The sequence below is a fragment of the Castanea sativa genome, chromosome 2 (genome assembly GCF_040712315.1).
Source record: "Castanea sativa cultivar Marrone di Chiusa Pesio chromosome 2, ASM4071231v1".
NCBI lineage: Eukaryota > Viridiplantae > Streptophyta > Magnoliopsida > Fagales > Fagaceae > Castanea > Castanea sativa.
In genome coordinates this window covers 26,558,842-26,576,773 of record NC_134014.1, presented here as the reverse complement: position 1 = coordinate 26,576,773, position 17,932 = coordinate 26,558,842, and the positions used below count along the sequence as shown (strand labels likewise).

At 35.3% G+C, this 17,932-nt stretch overlaps 1 protein-coding gene across 1 annotated transcript; it reads right to left on the bottom strand.

Moving 5' to 3' along the window:
• Positions 1-469: 469 nt before the first annotated feature.
• On the bottom strand, positions 470-11,826 carry LOC142623912 (putative magnesium transporter NIPA2). Its single transcript, XM_075797392.1, has 9 exons — positions 11,538-11,826; positions 11,144-11,322; positions 10,826-10,882; positions 6,387-6,477; positions 6,078-6,238; positions 5,422-5,549; positions 5,195-5,332; positions 2,339-2,431; positions 470-1,007 (listed from the first exon to the last, which is right to left on the bottom strand). The coding sequence occupies exons 2-9, from the start codon at positions 11,268-11,270 to the stop codon at positions 840-842; spliced, it is 963 nt and encodes a 320-aa protein (XP_075653507.1). The 5' UTR covers positions 11,271-11,322; positions 11,538-11,826; the 3' UTR covers positions 470-839.
• Between the last annotated feature and the right edge of the window lie 6,106 nt (positions 11,827-17,932).

Sequence of the window (17,932 nt, the reverse complement as noted above, 5' to 3'; positions counted from 1 at the left end):
TCGGTCGTCTTCGGTTTGCCCATATCATCGCCGATCACCGCGCCGGACACCTACGATGAGGCTTGGAAGCAGTTAGATCGGTTCGGCACCAGCTGGTTTCATCGGCATCGGTCAGATCTTGAATAGGCCTATCTAAAATATGTAATGATTTTTTATATTATATTATATTACATTATATATATATATATATATATATATAGAGAGAGAGAGAGAGAGAGAGAGAGAGAGAGATGTGTGTGAAATAGTGGATGTGAAAAACTATGAAATAATATTTCTCGTTACTGAAAATCGTATAACATACCTACACATATAGACATGCACAAACACAAACGCACATATGGTCAAGTAAAATGGAAAAGACAATTGCATTCTAAATTTTCAATGATCTACCTGTATAATTTTGTAAAAGCTCACCCTAGAAGAATTATAATCTTTGGCGAACATATTCACATGCTAAAAGTTTATTCAGAGAAAGTAAAGAAAAATGATTTTTTTTTTTTTTCTCTTCAGTGTAACTATGGTAGAATCCCTAAAAATTTTAAGAAAAAATTCAAATCTTCGCAAGAATTATGTTTTCCTTTTCCTTCCACAACCGCCTGCCCCCCACCCCCCCCCACCCCCAACCCCCTCTTTTTTCCCACCCCTCATTTCCCCCCAAAAACCAATGTTGCCATGTCACAAGCTTTACAATTAAGAAGTATCTTCTACTAAAAGCTTGTCCCCTGATTTTCCCTTCTCTGCATGCCATCAAGCTTCTTTCAATTTCAAATACCTTTTGCCAAGGGGATACAGCAGAAAGATGTCCGTGGGCTGCTTGAATTTGAAAACAAAAAATGTTTTTATGCAGAATTTGAACTGCGGTGGCTTGGGCTTGAAAAAACAGGGGGTTCCATATGTGTAATATTACCCATATCCTTGGTTTTATGAAGGAGAAATGTCCCTGATAATATTGTGACAAAGCCACACAACTCAGTTGCAATTTGTGATGCATTTTGTGAGTCCCAATCCTGTAATTGTAACAAAACAGAGGAGAAATCAGAGTAATAACAATTTTTTAAAAAAATTATTGGTAAGTTACACATGCACCCTAGTGCATCTTGAATCAAAGATCTCACCCTCCACCTGGCACTTACAAGGGGAGGAGGTGCCAGTTGAGCAAGAGTTCATTGGCCAAAGTAAGAATAGTAAAATATTATTTATATGTGTCTGTGTGCAAGTGCATACGCTTGCGTGCCCAACTATTGATCAACTTCACATTGAGTGAAAGAAAAATCCATTACCATCAATACTCTAAATATTGCAAAATCATTGACAAAAACTTCCAAAATTTTTCAAATGTTTCTAGATTTTTTTTATTAGTCCGTGTCACACAAACCCAATAGGTTTTTAATTTAGAATCTCACTTTCCACTCATTCTTATAGAAGAAGGAGCCTCCACTTGAGCATGAATTACAGTATAACCTTCTTTTCCCCTAACACACATCTGCATTAAAGTTTCTCCAATGCAATTTTTTTTTATCAATAAATAAAAAAGGGATACAGCAAAAGAAAACAGTTACCCAGGTACACAGGGAGCAGAAAAAGTATTAGAAATGAAGTTTTAATCACGCAAGCTTAAATAAAGACAGATTGAATCTCTTATTTTTTTGCTAACAAGGTTATCTGGAACTTTTCGATCACCTGACTATTCCCCCAAGTGTGCAAGTTCCCCCCCCCCCCCCCAAGGTCCCACAAACACTACATAATTGCATGGAGAGGAATCCTTGAGGTGGCTCCAAGATTCTGGTTAGGGGTTTTGAACCCAGGACCTTGTGGATTTCATGAGGCCTTATAAACCATTAGACCAACCCCTTGGGGTTCAAAGAGTGAATAACTTGCATGACAGTAATTGGCCACAACAATTTGCCAGAATACAAGAAGATCGCATTTTAAGGGTTCCCCGTGCAAGGATGTAATCATGTAAAGTGAATCCAAGAATGTCGTTCTTCTTCTTTTTTTGGGTATTATCTGTATGACTTATTATATTTACATGTAATCATTGACCAAATCTAAAGCCAGAGAAATTTTATATGATTAGTACTAATTATGGTTATAAATCATGAGGACCACTATCTGGATGATAAATTTTGACCGTCATACATTGAACAAAACCATAGTGGCACCAGTTTTTTTCTATAGAACTACCAGAAGCGTTCTGAGATTTTATATCATCTAAGGACAACAGTATTCTTTTGACATAAAGAAGCATAAAGTTCAAAACATAAATGAATGGAATGTATTGAATCACCATAAACACGATCAATTCTTTTTTTCTTTTTTTTTTTCTTTTTTTAATCACCTTAAACATAATCATGCTGGCAAGAATGGTGAGAGATGTAAACATGACATAGTAAACTGGAGATACGACAGCAGTGTTGAAGGTATCCAAGGCCTGCAAAGATGGCATCTGATTAAGATTAAACATTCTACTGATTCACAATTAGAGAAGCTTTAAATAGACTAAAGATTGAACATCAGACACAAAATAATAAATTTTCCAATTTTCGTATACTTTGTAATGTAAAATTTCATTTAGAAGAGTGACAGCATGAGAATAATCCCAGCCAACATATAATTGGGATAAAAACAAATTAACCAAGTTAGAACCATATCAAATTAAACCCTAGAAGGATATCTTTGAACATGAACCATAAGCAAGTTACACAGCTTACCCAGTACACCAAATGCATGATAGACTCACAATGCCTTTGTTCAGAAAATATTAAAATTCCTGAATCCTTTATGCAAGTTACACAACTTACCCAGTCCTTGGTCTTGCTTAACAGTTAGATACAAAAACCCCACCCAACCATACAGCACAAAATGGAATGATTTAAAATGTGTAGTTCAGTGTTAAATATTTCTATTTAAAATGGTTTACAACATATGTACTTCTTAACATGTAAATAAGATATCTTCAAAATCCTGATCTCAGCAACTATCATGAAATTTGGGTCAGCTTAGTTCTGGCTATACCAAATCACAAAACATGAAGGAATGCATTTATGCCATACAACTTATATGAGTTGATTACTAAGAATCTAGGACAAAATAATGGAATTGAACATAACACTGATCTCCATCTCATTTGGAAAAATATAAACATCATCACATGTAATCAAGTTGTTGCTTTATTTTGGGAAGAACCATTTCTATAAACTTGATCATATAGTGAAGAATTTTCATTTTATTTTATTTTTGATAAATCATGCAGCGATTCAAAACTACTCTCTCTCTCTCATCAATGATTTTTTTTATACAAGTACCAAAAAATTTTATTTAAAAACAAAGCAAACCCAAGTAAACTGGGAATGTACTATGGGCACAAAACAATCAAGATCCCAAATTACAATGATCAAACCAATTATGAAGGGAAAAACATGAATATGTCTGTACAATTAAACTCCACTCGAGGAAATTATAAAAGAAAAAAGACTTAAATCTCGAGAGTAGACTATTCACATCCATCAAAGCTTCTAGCATTATGTTCTTGCCAAATACACCAAATTATGCAATGTGACAAAAACCTCCAAATAGCTATGTTGCCCTCTTGTGCCAAAAACTATTTATCATACTATCAAGCTATTATCTCAATACTATTGTACACTAGGAAAATGGAATACAAGGTCAGAATTAAAGAAAAGAGGGGGGGGGGGGAATTCTTAAACAAAAGATTATCTTTCTTATTTGCCAAAGAGCCCTAGCTTAAATGGAACCTCCTCCCATTGTGTGAGTAAGGTGGAGGGTAAAGTCATGGGTTCAAAACCTAGTGGGTGTGTGTGTGTAAGGCGTATAAAAATAAATCTTTCTAATTATCCTATGCAGGGTGCAGGCCCTTTGTACACCACAATATGTTTTAGCATTTTAGTCTAGAGAGAGAGATAAGGAATCCTAAGGTGTGATGTCCTTAATTGACAGTTGTTTAGCTGTTTTATCTGAAAGTAGATTCTAAAGTATCTATTTGGGAACAACAGGGACACATAAATCCACCCACCACAATTTTCAGAAAAAAAGATACCTGAAAATGGCATTATGAAAACCCAAAAAGTAAATTCTTAAACCAAGAGCATTGAACACCATTCAAAGTTTCAAACAAAAATTGATTTTTTTTTTCAATATGTGGGATGCAACTTTGAGGAAAGGGTGGACAGAGTGAGCTTATTTTATGTGATAAAAATATCAACGATGGCTAACAAATCACTAAGATATGCAGCTGCATCCATGGGAGCATATTCATTGCAGATTCCATATCCCATAGAGACATATGGATGATTTCCAGATATCCTGAGCATGGATGCAGATAGTGCACAATAACAACAAAACCTTAGTCCCAAATTTTTGGGGTCGGCTATGGATCCTCAACGGATTAGTTATAGTTGGCTTACATGTATTCGTTTCCTTCATTCTACTTTACCTGAAGTTAAACTCTCTTTTACTTCCCTAATTGATATGTCATTTTTTTTTATTACTTCTACTAACGTTATTTTTAGTCTTTCTCTTTCATTTTTTCATTCCCTCAACTTGGATAACTCACTCTTTCTTACAGGTGCATTAATCACTCTCCTCTAATAATGACCAAATCATCTCAAGTGACTCCCTCATCTTTTCATCAATAGGGGCTAATCCTATCTTTAAGGATATTTTCTCATGAACCCAGCTATATTTTTTATGATTTAGATAGTGCACAACTCAGCAGTTTTCCTTACGAGGGGAGGAGGTGCCATTTGAGGTAGAGTACAATGGCTACAAATCTGCAAGTTGAATGTCTTCTAGGCTACTCAGGGGAAAAAAAAAGTCTTTTAGGCTATGTTGACCTAGGAAGAAAAAAAAAGTAAAAGGGAAAAATGGTGTTTGACTAACCATTTCTTGCAGAGAAATCTTGGTGTTTCATAACTTATACACCAAACACACAAAAAGACTTTTACCAGACTTGCATGTTTCATATATTAGTATAATTCAACAATATCAGAAGTATAAAAAATAAATAAATAAATAAAAAGCAAATGGGAGGAGCAGACAGATGACAGCTAATATCAGGTTTTGGCAATCAAGCATTATTTCTCAAGAAAACAAAGAGAGTATTATATAATATATAGCCAAGACCACATCAAAATCAGTTGTATATGCATTGAAATTAAAAAGGTTGAAAGTTTACCTTGTTTAAGTAGTTGATCTGCAGAAGACAACAAACTGCTACAACCACCGTGAAAAACCATGTCTGGAAGTATATAAATTGATTCATTCCAGAAAATGTAAGCTTCAAACCAATCCCTAGTGCTTTCACACTCATAACCTATGGATGAAAAGTAAGAACATTAGAACTACAGGAAGTAGAATCAAAAGAGAATAACATGTAAGAACTTCAAAAGAGAATAAACAGACCGTAAGAGAGCCCATAAGAGAACAAATTCCAATGTAGACCACCATATGGGTTTGCCCATAGCGCGGCACATACCGAAACATGAGGACAGCAGCCAGAATCACAACTATGCAAGCATAGACAATGAATCCTGTTGATAACAAAAAATTATTGTTTGTTTAGTCAATCCACAGCTGTCATACATCAGATGATACACATTCTCTGAATTATTATGTAATTCCATTTTATTTGAACTAGACTCATCAACTGAATAACATTCTACATCTAGCAATACCATATACATACTAGTAACACATAATTTTATTCCAATGTAATTTATTATAAATCAACATCTCCAACATTAATCAATAAAAAAATATTGATTTTCAAATCACAGTGTGCAAAGGCTCATGTACATAGGTCCTACCACTTTTTAATAAATACAAGTCAGACTAATTTCCTGGTCCATTAAATCAAGAATAGCAAAAAGAAGCTTAAGATCTTCCTTTAAATTAAAAAGCCACCACCAGAAACCAAGCAGAAATATGAATATTTATATACTTCCTAAAAGTCATTTAGGGTTTTTTTTTTTTTTTTTTGGGTGGGGTGGGGTGGGGGTGGGCGGCGGGGTATAAGAAAATATAGAAACCGAGCAACTAAATTATAACTTCTCAAATACCTGGCTCTGTAGCTAGTTGCCACACTTCCTTAACAGAATGTATATTTCTCTCTTGAGGAGCATGCAAAACAATAGTTGTCGAGCCAACCACACAGAGAACACATCCAAGCACACCAAAGATATGCAATTTCTCCTCCAAAATAAAATGAGCTAGCACTGCACTGATTAGAGACATTTTCTTAGTTATATGCATGCACAGACCCACAAAGAATGAGCGGTTGCACAGAAAACAGACACATAATACAATAAAATATAAAAAGAATCAAAGGGATGTTGAATTCACTGAATACAATGCTATCATAAACATACCTGAAGATAATACTTAAAGCTCCCAAGGGAGTTACAAGAATTGCAGGAGCATATGCATAAGCAGCGAAATTTGCTATCTCCCCAACAATCACTGTAAAAGAATAACAAATCATCATTAAAATGCATCAAATCTAAAAAAATAATTTCCTCAAGGACCCAAATACTAAAATGTAACAGGAAGAACATTACTTGAACCCAAATTTTATGATTCTGTAATGTCATTCAAAAGAAGATCCTAATGTTGTGGACTGTAGTACAGACATACAAACCCTGGGTGATGGCTTTTTCATAGCCAGCATCATTTTAGATAGCATACCAGAACCTTATAATTAAAAGTTATTATATCACCTAAGCCAGTGCACTTTTACAGTCTGTTACAGTCCTATAGTAAACATTTTCTTTTAATTGAAAAAATCTTATTAAAGAAATAAGAAAGAATCAGGTATACCATAGTGTATTACAACATTATAATTTGCAATCTAAAGTTCACAAGGTAAGAAAATACAACAAAAAGGAAGAAGATTGAGACTTCCTAAAGCAGTATCCAATTATACAAGACCAAACCTCCACTCAAACCTTTTATGCAACGCTAGTCCAGTTGGTTCAATAATACTTGTCAGCTCACAGTAAGAGCACGTAATGTCTCTATATTTAATTTTTCCTCATTCCCTTATACTGCCCTTGCACTTCAGGGTAACATACTGCACCTGTATTCTTAGGGTATTTTTGGTACATTAGGATGGTGATTATGAAAGGACTATGAATCAGTATTACTAGAATTTAAGAATTTTCCATGGAGTTACTATTCCTATCATCTTTTTGGCGGTGGTAACATTCAAATAGAACACTGAACATGTATAAGGAATGATTGACTTTTTCAATTTTCAGTTATGGGGAGGCAGAGAAGCAGCTAAAAGGCATGTGTCAAGTGTAAATGAGAGAGAGAGAGAGAGAGGTGACTTTGGTAGGTTGAGGAGGAGGATACTTAAATAAACTATTATAGCTATTATGTAGGTTGAGGAAGAGGTGACTTTGGTAAATTGGAAAAGATATTATGAAATGACTGAGTCGCTATTCAAAAAGAATAATAGCTCTTCCATTATGGAAAAAAAATCTTTTCCATTCACTTTGAAATAGATAGCAGCCATTGCATGATGAAGATTTACATTTTAGAAATCTAAAGTTATACATGGTTCTGTCATTTAAAATCTTTATGAAATAAGGAATGGTAACTGATTCTAAATGAAATGGCACCATATTCTCTAGATTCCTGAAATTAATACCAATCTTCACAATGGTCCATTTCAAAGCAAAAAAAATGATCCTGATCTAGGTTGTATTCCTGAGTTCTGAACACCCCCCCCCCCCCCTTAAAACTAGATCTTTTAGCCATCCAAGAACTCCCAGTAATTACCGTACCAAAAGTCAATTTCAAATATTAGAGCTCATCAAGACAAACACCCCCCCCCCCCCAATTCATCATAAAAGGAGGGGCAAAAGTAAAATAACCGCAAGTATACACAGTATCATAATGTCTAGCAGATCATAAATTCCCTCACAAGTATCATTCTAATGCCAATCCAAACATTGGACATCGCAATTCTTCTCATTCAAAAGATAGAACAGGGCTTTATCAAAACCCTATTTGCTATTTCTCTCATATTCCACAAAATGAGGAATGGCCACTTGAAAATCCCTAACTGCCTTGCAGCAAAGTAAACCATCAAAAGATCAAGGACAAAATAATTTAAAGCATATATTTTTTTTGATAGGTAAAAATATGTGCATTCAAAAAAACACTACCTTATGCAAAAGACATAAGGCAGAGAGATAAGTACACAGGGAAGAGAAAAAGAAAAAAGAAAAAAGAGGAGAAAAAACTAAGAACACATAAGAGAACTAAGAAACGTAGGGAGAGATTCACTAGAGGTGAGTCCCCAAGCCCTAGACCAATCAAACAGAGTGCCACTAAGAGAGGCCAAAAGCTGGTCGTCTGAGCTTTCCATGTCCTCAAACGTCCTCCTATTGCGTTCCCTCCAGAGACACCACATCAAGCATAAAGGAGCTAAATTCCAATATTTGACTACAATATTTCTTCTTACCTTGAAACCTATTTTTCCTTATGCTTTTAATATTAAAGAAGGGTATGAGATCATATGTGCCACCTTGACCTCTTATTTTTTTTTTTTATTTTTTTATTTATAAGACCTTGACCTCTTATTCAATGCTTATGAAAATAAGATCAGCAATCTTCTATTCCTAAACCAAACTTCATAATCTACACACCCCTCAGAGAGTTTCTTTCTGTGTGGCTTGGGGAAAAAATCTCACTTATGAATAGGGGAGTCCATGGGTCAGTTAGGGAAGCAGGCGGTTTGGATTTGAACAAATGTGGCAGGTAGGTCAGGTTTCTAGGTGGCTTGGACACCCCTACCTATGAGAATCTCATCAAGAAAGGATTTTCTATGGTGAGCTGGTGTTGTATGTGCTGTTGTAGAGTGGAGACTATGGATCACCTCTTGATTCCCTATAGCATGGATTTCGAGTTATGAAGCTTTCTTTGTAGGATGTTTGGGTTCAGTTGGTTTTACTGGAGAAGGTTCTTGATTTGTTATATAGGTGGCAATGTTGTGGACCAAATTTGCATATCTGGAATCTAGTTCCTTCATCTTTGATGTGGACTATATGGAGGGAATGAAATTAGCATATTTTTGAAAATGTGGAGTGCACGTGATCTCAATTGCAAGCATCTTTCATTAGTTCTCTTCATGAGTGGTCTTTTGCATGTAGATATTTTTCCCATTGAAATTTGTTAGGCCACTTCATATTTATTTTCACAACATAGTCCCGTTTCAATAATACTGTTTTTACCTTCAAAGAAAAAAATAATAATATCTTCACATTGATCCTCAACAAAAAGGTTTCGAGCAAGTTTCACTGTGGATTATTTATTTCTTGACTTCTAAATATGCCAATGTTGTATGCTCAGTGAAACAGACATCTAGTGTCAGGCAAAAAGAGTAACTAAAATGAATGAGCATATGTTGCAAACTTCAGTAAAATGTCACAACCCAACTGGGGAGAAATGTAGGAAAGTCTTATAAGGTTCAACCAAAATACCTTATAAAACTTCAACGAGAATGTTTCAACTCTCTTAATTGAAATAATGAATGTGCTCAAAAAGTACTAAATGACTTTTTGCATGAAGGCAAGCTCATTTCTTCTCAAAGCCTTTGCACAATTTTAAGACAAAAACTAACCTTGAATCAAAAGACTAAGCTTGAGTGTAGACTTCAGCTTGAGTATCACATCATACTATAGGCAATTGTAGTTCTTGGATTCAAGCTTGAGATGCTAACTAGGACTCAAAAGAGAATAAAATACTTACATCTTTGAAACCGTTGCAATAAAAAGGACGAAATAGCAAGATGAAACCTACATCTCAACCACTTGAGATCAGATACACTTAACTCTGTTCATCATTCAGCTCTTTCTAGCTTCATGCCCTAATGTTACATCATTAAGAATGCCTTCTAATATAAAATTGCAAATTTGTTTGGTATTCATATTCATACTAGTATAAAGGTTTTAACGATTACTAGCTTCCTTCATACTCTTAAAGTGCAAAAGGTTTTAATGATTACTAGCTTCCTCAAAAAATTAAAATTAAAATTACAAAATAATAATAATAATAATAATAATAATAATAATAATAATATCCTTACTTGGAGAGAGGGAAGAATTGATCAAATTTCAAACACTAAACATGAAATAAATTGGCTTGTTAACTTCAACACAGAAGCAAAAAGATTATAGTGAATACTACAAAGAAGTGAAGAGCCATGTGAATGGCTTATCCAAAATGCGATATTTAATTAATCCCCCCATCCTATTTTATTTTGCTATCCTACAGAATCTCTTCTCAAAGAAAAAGCATATGTATTGTCTTTGAAATAAAAGGTTGCCATTTCCAAAATTATCCTTCTCAATTTAAATACAAATAAAACAAAAGGTAAATGAGTATTAACTTTCAAATAAAATAGATGGTAGGTGAGCTAGTTCCCAAAAAAAAAAAAGGTAGGTCAATATTTTTTTTTAAATTGGTAAATTAGTAAATTATTCATGCACTTGGTTCGTTTTAAACCCACAACCTCACTCTCCACCTTGCTCTAATTAGGGGATGCGGTGCAATTTGATCTAAAGCTCATTGGCTATGACAATTGTGTGCATTAACTTTTCAAAATGGAGAATATTTTAGGACATCCTGAAATGGAAGAGTGAATAGATAAAATGGTACTGAAGGAGCATAACTCAATAGTAAAAAATAACAACAGAATACCCAAGAAATAAATTTTAAAAAATAAAAAAAATAAAAACATAAGGTCCAAAAGTGAAAATTACACAAGGCTCATTGAAATACAAGTGTAAGAATTACTTACTAGTTAACATTCCAGCCCACCACCAAGGTTCATACAAGTACGAATACCCTCCCGATCCTGATTATGTTAGAGCCAAGCATTCAGTAATCAAAAGTAATACTTATCAACTAATAATCTAATTACTATAAAACAACAACAGTACTGATTCAATAGGCAGTACAAATGATAGTTATAATTGAAAAAAATAGCCAAATTTACACATACATAAATGCATACATTTGTACGTGCTTATATATATATATATATATATTCAAATTTAATTTTTGGGGTAATCAAAATAAAAATGAAAGGAATTAGAAGAGGAGGAAGAAGGAGAACCTGCTCTGGTTCCTGTAGTTCCTGCCTTTTTAAGACCTTTCTTCTTGATTATAAAACTAGACCCAATGAAAACGCTTGATGAGACGGCCAAAACAAGTCCGTGAACATTGTCAGATGATATCCCCATTGATCAGAAAAGAGCAGCTAATTTAGAGGGCCAAGAAATCAAATCCAAGTTCCTACAATCATCAAATCCGATAAAAAGCCAATCACAAACTCAATTCTAAATACTAAAAAAGATAACCACATACCTGTACATGTACATGTATAAATGTCATATAGATTAATATGAAATAAGTAATCAGATTAGACTTTTTTATATATACATTTAGCCAAAAATAAAAATTAAAAGGACAAAAAAAAATGTGAATCCAGATAGAAGAACCAGACATACCTTCTTGGCCCACTGCTAAATGGGGATGAGGCTAAAATCTCACGAGACCATCATTTAAAGAAAATATTAATTTAGTTGCTTTGATTCAAGAGAGAGAATTGTTTGTTTGATTTCTGGGACAGGGTGCAGATGATGATGATGACGTTAGTAAAGTAATATAATGTTTGGTTTTAGGATGCGTTGATGTACAGAGAGAAAGAGTTGTGTGTGTGTGTGTGTGTGCGTTTGTTCACTGTTTGGGGATTGGAGGCGCAGAGATGCAACGGTAAGTCCGTTACATTTACGTCTCAGAAACGAATGGAAAACAGCACCCACAATTTAAGATGGCCTCCGCATCCCGCGTTCTCTCTTTATTCTTCAACCCTCTAAATAAATTAAATATCATTACTATTACTGTTAGAGTAATGCTAGAGCCAAGTTTCAAAAAAAATAATAATAATAATAATAATACTATAGCCACAAACTATTTTACAACATTTTTACAAAATGTTAATATAGCCATTCTCTCATTAGTTTTCCTCTAGATCTACCATTAATACCACTTTTTATTTACAAATAATTACTTACCACATCAACAATTTGTAAAATAATTTGTATCTTTAGCATTATTCTTACTATGCATTTTTACCCCTCTTTTTTTCCCATATTTCCCATTATGCCTATTTAAATTTCCTCTCATCAATTATTATTTTCTGTGAAAAAGTTATACAACTATTAAATTTAACACATTACAATTTACACTTTTAAAAAGAATTTACAAAGTATTTAAATATTTTTTAATAAATAACTTTTTTTAATAGTTTCAATCTATGGCGTCCGCTCCTGATGATAACTTTTTATCATCAAACCAAAACACCAATCAATTTTTGGCGTAGGAGGGAATTGAACTCCAAATCTCTTATTTATCTACCAAAGAATTTACTAGTTGAGCAAACTAGAACTCATTTTTAATAAATAACTTCATTGAAGAAGAAAGGGGGAAATTTTTTTCTTAAATTAAGTCCACAAAATTGTGGATTTGCCCCATCTCATTCCTAAAGGCAAAAGCGAGAGTTTAAGACAAAAAAGAAGGGGATCAAACCCTCTCACCATAACAATAGGGCCTAGCAATGTTATGGATAACAAAATCAATTTCTCAAAATGTATGACCAATAAACCACTCAAAAAATATATTAAGGATTGACATTGGAGTGTCTCAAGCCCAATCTAATGCTAAGTCAACCTAGACGTATTTTTTGAAGTCCAATAATAAGCCCATTATTTTTGAACGAAATTCAGAAGTTATTTAAGTTATTATGTCTAAGAAGTCAAATAGTCTTTAATCAGTAATTATTAGGGAATTTATCAGACTTTATGTTTTAGTTCACATAGGCAAACCAATTCTGTTTCTAGTTCCCATGAGTCTTGTTTAACTTTGTTCTAGAAATTTAAAGTTCTATTTGCTAATTTCGTTTTCCCATGCTTAGAGGGTTGTTCTAAGCTTGTACAGTCACTATAGACACCTCATTTTGTACTTTTTACGACTCGAGCTCTCGTTCCCCAATGACGATAACACTAGAAGGTCTAGGGCTAGTTATGGAAACTCTGTAGTTGAAAGATGCTTTTGGAAAAAAATAAAACTTGGCAAGAACCCTAAGGGTGTGTACGCGGCCTTGAGCCTGCATACGCATCCTTAACCTCATGCATAAGCAGCCACGAGCATGTGTTCGCAACTAGGGTTTTAGGATTTCTGTAAGGAAAGTTTTTTACTCAAAATTGAGGCAAAGGCAGTCCCACATTGCTTGGATTTGCCTCCACCCCTTCTCTTTGAACACTATAAAAAGGCCCCATGACCCTTTTCCCAAAAACACACAGAATCGACTCCAAAAAAGTGATTCAAGAGAAGCTTTTTACTTTGAAAAGCCTCCTAAACTAAAAGTTTCTTGCCTTGGACTTATTTTAGTCAAAAACCTTCTAGTTAAACTTACTAATCCTCTAGGTATTTTGTTTTGTAGATTGATGGAAGGGAACAATCAAAATCAAGCTTTAGAAGATTTTGTGTGAGGTACTTATTCTTGCTTTTATCTCTTTCCATTATTGTTTTTATACTTTAATTTTCTCTGTGTTGCAAGATACAGATGTTAACAATTGACAAGATGATAGTTTGCAAGATGAAGATATAGATACAGTTTATAGAGCGTGTGGTTTTCTTTAAGCCTAAATAATGTGGATGAAGATAATTGCAAGAATAAGAAGTACATGAGCTACAAATAAAAGAAAAAGAAAACTAACCTTAAGAAGCTTCCAAGGCCCCACCAGTTGGTGCAGAGTCCCTCAGCTGAGCGTGTCCAAGGAAGAGCGTAGACAAGACATGCTAACCCCCGGTTGGCCTCTTGAGCCTCCCCGAAGTAGCGGAAGAGGGCTAGCCACCTCAGAGATACCATCTGCCCTCCATTGGCGAAGAGATATAACCCTAGAAGGTACAATAAGAAGGCCCTAGCCATCCAGGCGTAGTCATCGGTCGTCACCTATGGGAGAGGCCTGTAATCCACCTCAATGTTGAAATAGTGGACCGTCTCGATGGTGTACCTTCTCCCGAGCAAGTCTATGCCTAGCTGAGTGCCTAACTCACCCTCCAAGTTTATGAGATCCCCATCGCACCAGTCATGAAATGGAAGTCATGAGGAGTCACAGTCATCTCCCTATCAGCAATGTGGAAGGTGAGGGTAGTGTCCCACCACCTCTCAATTAGACTGCACCAAAATGGCATTGGCTAACCTCCCCAGTAGTAAATGAATGATCGGCTCAAAGCTCGTTGCACGAATATGGGCCCTTGTTTCCACAGTAAGGACCTTGTATCATGTCACCACACAATTAGTGCTTCCCCTACCTGAAAATGGGGGCAAAGTCCACAAGAGGATGAAAAGAGGGTATTAGACTTGCATTTGGAAAAGAAACAAATGAAACAGGAGTTAAAATAGGGTTTCTGCCAGGCGACGCGAGCATGCAGGCCTATATCTACACACGCAGGCCCGTGTTTGCGTACGCAGGCACTAGGTACGTGTACGCAAGTTAGAAATCCCGTCCATAGAAACTCAAGAACAAATATGCGTACGCATGAACAAGCCCGTGTATGCATAATGACTAGCTGCATACACATGAATACAAGTCACATACGTAGGCTCGAATCCGCGTACGCATAAACACAGACAGAGAGTTGTTCTTCGATACTTTCAAACACATTTCGATCAAAGCTCATCCTAAACATGTTCCTACCCCTCCTAAGGTGTCAGGTTTTCATCTAAACCATCCCACAGCAAAACCCAAGCATTTGCATTTCCAAAAACATATTAAAATGGAAGATTAAAGAAGAACTCGAAAATGAGAAAAGTTTGAAAAACTTATCAATCTAGTGTTCACACCCTATAAGAGATGATCTTGTGGCCTGTATGTCAATGGAAGGGACTTGTTTAGCCTTATCACTCCATTCCAATGCGTGAGGTTGAAGGCATCACTAGAGAGCACGTAGGAAGTTTTCTTGGACTTGGGTGCCGTGGAGAAGATGAGAGAGTTTCAGATAAGAAATTTGAGAGAAGAATCAGATTATGAGAAGAAGTTAGAGAGGAGCAAGGTTTTTAAAGAGAAAGAGGGAAGTGAGGAGTTAGAGAGTATGTGAAGAGATGAGAGAGATAAAGAGAATGAGGAGAAAAGAAGAAACACTAGGTAACCGTTGAAGAAAAATGAAGAGGCGGGAAGGCATCTGATGGCAGAACTACATGTAGTTTATGCCCCCACTAAACTACGTGTAGTTTAGTAAAAAAACATTCATTTCTTGAAATATCCATAGTGGGTTCCTAAAAGGTAGGAAATACAACCAAAAAAAAAAATCAAGAATGCATCGAAAATTACTGAAATACCCTAAGTTGGATAAAAGACACAAAGACCCTCATAGCATCTCCAGTGGATCAAAAACATCAAGAATATCCCTTAGCGAATCAAAAGTCGCCAAGGAAGCTCCCCTATGAGTTCAAATCATCAACCAAATCCCTAGTAAAGTACATTATCATGGAAGGACTTCTCCACAGGTCCAAGGCATAAAGGTAACCCCCTCGTGAGTTGTGAAGACCAACTTCCCCAAAGAGTTGATAAAACCCCCTCATGGGAAGAATTAACACAAGTTCCACAGTGAGCCATGAAGAAAAAGAAAAATCTTCCCCAGTGAACTATATACCAAGAAGACTCCCTTGTGAGCTGAGTACACACCTTTAGGTTTTCTACTAGGTTTTTCTTTCTTACAAAAGCATCTTTCAACTAAATAGTTTCCATAGCTAGGCCCTAGATTAGTCTTAAACCTTCTAATGTTCTCGTCATTGGGGAATGGGGGCTCAACTTGTAAGGGGTACAACATGAGATGTCTACAATTTTTTCTTGCTTTCCTTTATATTTAAATGCATGTTTTAGCTCCTATTTAAATAGATTTTTCTAATTAGGTCTTAGAACCGTAGAAATAACATGTTTTACTTGCTTTAGCTTAGATTACATGATTAGGGTTTTAAGCTTGATGAACACTATCAACATGCATATGAAAATGAATATGCATTGATGCATAGGTGCTATAGTGCAATGAGGTAGGTCATGCATGCGAATATGAACATGCATTTAATTGTTTAACATGAGTTGTTGGATGTGATAGGCCAAGAATGAATTGACTCGTGATGAATTAACCAATTAATTAGCCAAGTGAATTAATTAGGTTCAATTACATGCAATGAGCGTAGTAGTACAAACAAATCACCAAATAAAGTATAATGCAACGGAAATTAAATTTTACGAATGGGGAAAACCTTCGAGGCAAAAACCCTACCGGGTGATTTTAAGGCCACCATTCCCGAGAATTCACTATTATCACAACAAGTGGTTACAAATAAAGGAATCTCAGTACCTTATACCAACCTACAGTTGAGCCTTTACCCCAATACCCAATTGGACTTGTTCTGTAGTGATAATCTCTCCTTTTCAATGCACGGCTCCCAGTACGTGACTAACCAATCAATGCACAAATTCCAGTACGCGGCTTCCTCCTTTGCACGAATCCCCGTACGTGACTAACACCACAACAACCCTTTGATTGTTGTAGTTGATTTCCAGTAGGTTTACATAAAAACACCAATAAGATCTTCAATGTTGGTGCAAGAGACTTTACTTTGATTACAGAACCCAAAGGCATACAAGAAACACAGCAAGAACTCTTTCTTTTGTAGGAGGAGGTTAGGGTTTCAAAAAGAAAACCTTATAAAGTTCTCTAGGGTTAGGTTTTTCTTTTTCCACCTCCTTTAAATAGGAGCTTAATGGGCTCTCCTATTCCAAATAGGTTTACACAAACCTTGGGCTTTCCTAGTCCAATAAGGATTATACAAACCCACAAACTTTGGGTTTTCCTAAGCCTATAAGGAGTATACAAACTTATAAATAAATAGCCTTTTAGAATAAAAATGTTGCTAGCTATAGACTGAATCTTGTAAGCTCGATAAATCGAGACATCTGTCGAGCTTTAATGAACCTTGACAGATCGAGCTTCTGTCGAGGAGGTATCGAGACTTGCAGATTGCACTTTTCTTGAGCAGTCCTTGAGTAATCTTCATGTCTTCAATTTAATCACTTGTAATGATCCTCTTGAACCTACTTAGATTTACCCAAATACAAGTAAAGTGCATTTTGTCAAAAGATATGCTAATTACATAAAAATGTCCCTAACAATCTCCCCATTTGGCAATTTGTGACAAAACCACAAGAGTACATTGAATGTCCTAGAATACATTCTACTCAAGATTACAGAATAAATAAGTCTAGTCTAAAAGATCTCAGACCTTGGAAGTTGCTGCAAGAAGAAGGTTCGGAATCTTAACTTGGCTTTAACTTGTTTTTCCTGAAAGGCACTAAACAAAACACATCAAGGTACCATGTGGAAAATAATAACAAGTCAAATAAACAAGAAACATGTGTATAAAGAGAGAAAAGAAACAACACATGTGAGATAAAGAATGAAACACATACATCATCATCAAATATAGAAACAACACATGATGTATGTAAATGGTTACAAAACCAAAAGATACACAACACAGAATTATATCAATATCAATGTGTATCAAATTAACTCTCCTCCTAAGTTAGTTACAACAGAAATTTTCTTCCCTTTAACATGAAGTTCTCCCCCTAATTCTATTACTCCCCCTGAGGAATGACATTCAATTCTGAAATTTCTCCCCCCTTTTTTACACAATTGTCAAAAGGCATAAAAAGCCAAAAGACTTGACCGGAGATAGATAGAAAATTGATAGAGAGGGAACGAGGACAACAAGAAACCATAGACCTACATGAAGAACAAGATGCTATGGACACAAAGGAAAAAAAAA